This window comes from Pterocles gutturalis, unplaced genomic scaffold (assembly GCF_000699245.1).
Source record: "Pterocles gutturalis isolate BGI_N339 unplaced genomic scaffold, ASM69924v1 scaffold30682, whole genome shotgun sequence".
Taxonomy (NCBI): Eukaryota; Metazoa; Chordata; class Aves; order Pterocliformes; family Pteroclidae; genus Pterocles; species Pterocles gutturalis.
Window position 1 is genome coordinate 2968 of NW_010108814.1, and position 1315 is coordinate 4282.

The 1315-nt window shown below is 63.3% G+C and overlaps 1 protein-coding gene across 1 annotated transcript in view; it reads left to right on the forward strand.

The window, feature by feature from the left end:
* GPR114 (G protein-coupled receptor 114) overlaps nt 1–1315 on the forward strand; it is a gene marked incomplete at its 3' end in the record, with an annotated part of 4436 nt that overhangs the window by 826 nt on the left and 2295 nt on the right. Inside the window, 3 exon segments of the mRNA XM_010072765.1 lie at nt 594–711; nt 822–955; nt 1128–1170. Of these exon segments, the coding sequence (XP_010071067.1) occupies nt 594–711; nt 822–955; nt 1128–1170 (295 nt within the window).

Genomic DNA, 1315 nt, shown 5'->3' on the forward strand with positions numbered 1-1315 from the left:
GAAAAGGGAAGCCCTGGCCCCCACCTTCCCATGGTGAGAAGGGAGAGGGAAACTGTGGCAGGGAGCGGGTGGGGCGACTTCCCCATCTCAGTGCAAGGGGGTTGTGTGGTGGTACAGCAGCACTTCCCCTGGCCGTGGGGCTGCCCTGCTGGGGACATCCAACCACTCTGGCCTCAGGTCCCTTCCTGCAGGGCAAGGCAGGTTTTGGAGCCCCCACTTGGGACCTGGGAGCAGAGACCATCCAGGGGAGCCAAAGAAAGTATAAAATCCCTCTGGGAAAGCATCCTAGTGCGATGCCGTCTGCCCCATGCTCTCCCCACAGGTGTGCCCACCCATGGGGGATGGACCCCCCACCCAGGGCCCCCTGTGTGCTATGGGTTGGGAGGGCTCCGACATCAAGACAGGAGAAGCTGCCATATCTGTGTGTCTGCAGGCTCAGCGGCAGAGCTGGAGATGCCACCGGGGCTAGGGGATGCTGCAGGGCCACAGGGGTGGCCGTGGTGGGGGAGGCAGCCAGGGCAGCACCCTGACCCCCTCCCGAGCCAGCTGAGCATGAAGAGGCCAAACCCATGTCTCCCTGCCCACTGGCACAGGATGTGAAGCCGGGTAGCAGCGGTGGGAGGCTCTGGCACGCCATGAACTTCCCGGCAGAGCTCATGGAGGGTATCCAGGCACGGGGAGTGGAGCAGAACCTTGTCTGCATCTACCATTGCACGGAGCCCCTGAGCATCCTTGGCCAGTAGCACGCCCACCTCATCACCCACTTCCCACTGAAATGCTCGGGGGGATGGGCTGTCCTGGGGACCCAGGACTCTCCCCGCCCCCCCGACTCTTGCAGGATGGCCGCAACAGCTCTGTGCTGAACAACCACGTACTGGGAGCCTTCCTGCAGCACGGGCATGTGGCCGGGCTCAGCCGCCCTGTGGAGATCCAGTTCGGGCATGACACCATGCTGGTGAGCAGGACTCCACCGCTGGCATGAGCCAGGGGGTCCCCAGCACCAGCATTTCCCCTGGAGTTAGGGAAAAAGAAAGCATCCCCTCTTTGTGTTGGGACCAGAAGGTTTCTGGGGTCCCCAGGGAGCAGAGAGGGTCCCCAGCTGTCCCTCTCTGCCCCCTTTCCACCAGGATGCCTCCAACACCATCTGTGTCTTCTGGCAGCCTGGAGCCAGTAAGTGTGGCTGTGGCCAGGATGGGGGCAATGCCAGCTTGGTGTCACCCCGAAGGCATCGCCTTTCCACTGCCTGGGCAGCCCTGGCAGGGCTTGACATCCCCTCGATGTCCCCGTCCCTGGCTGCTGAGCCACCCTCTGACAA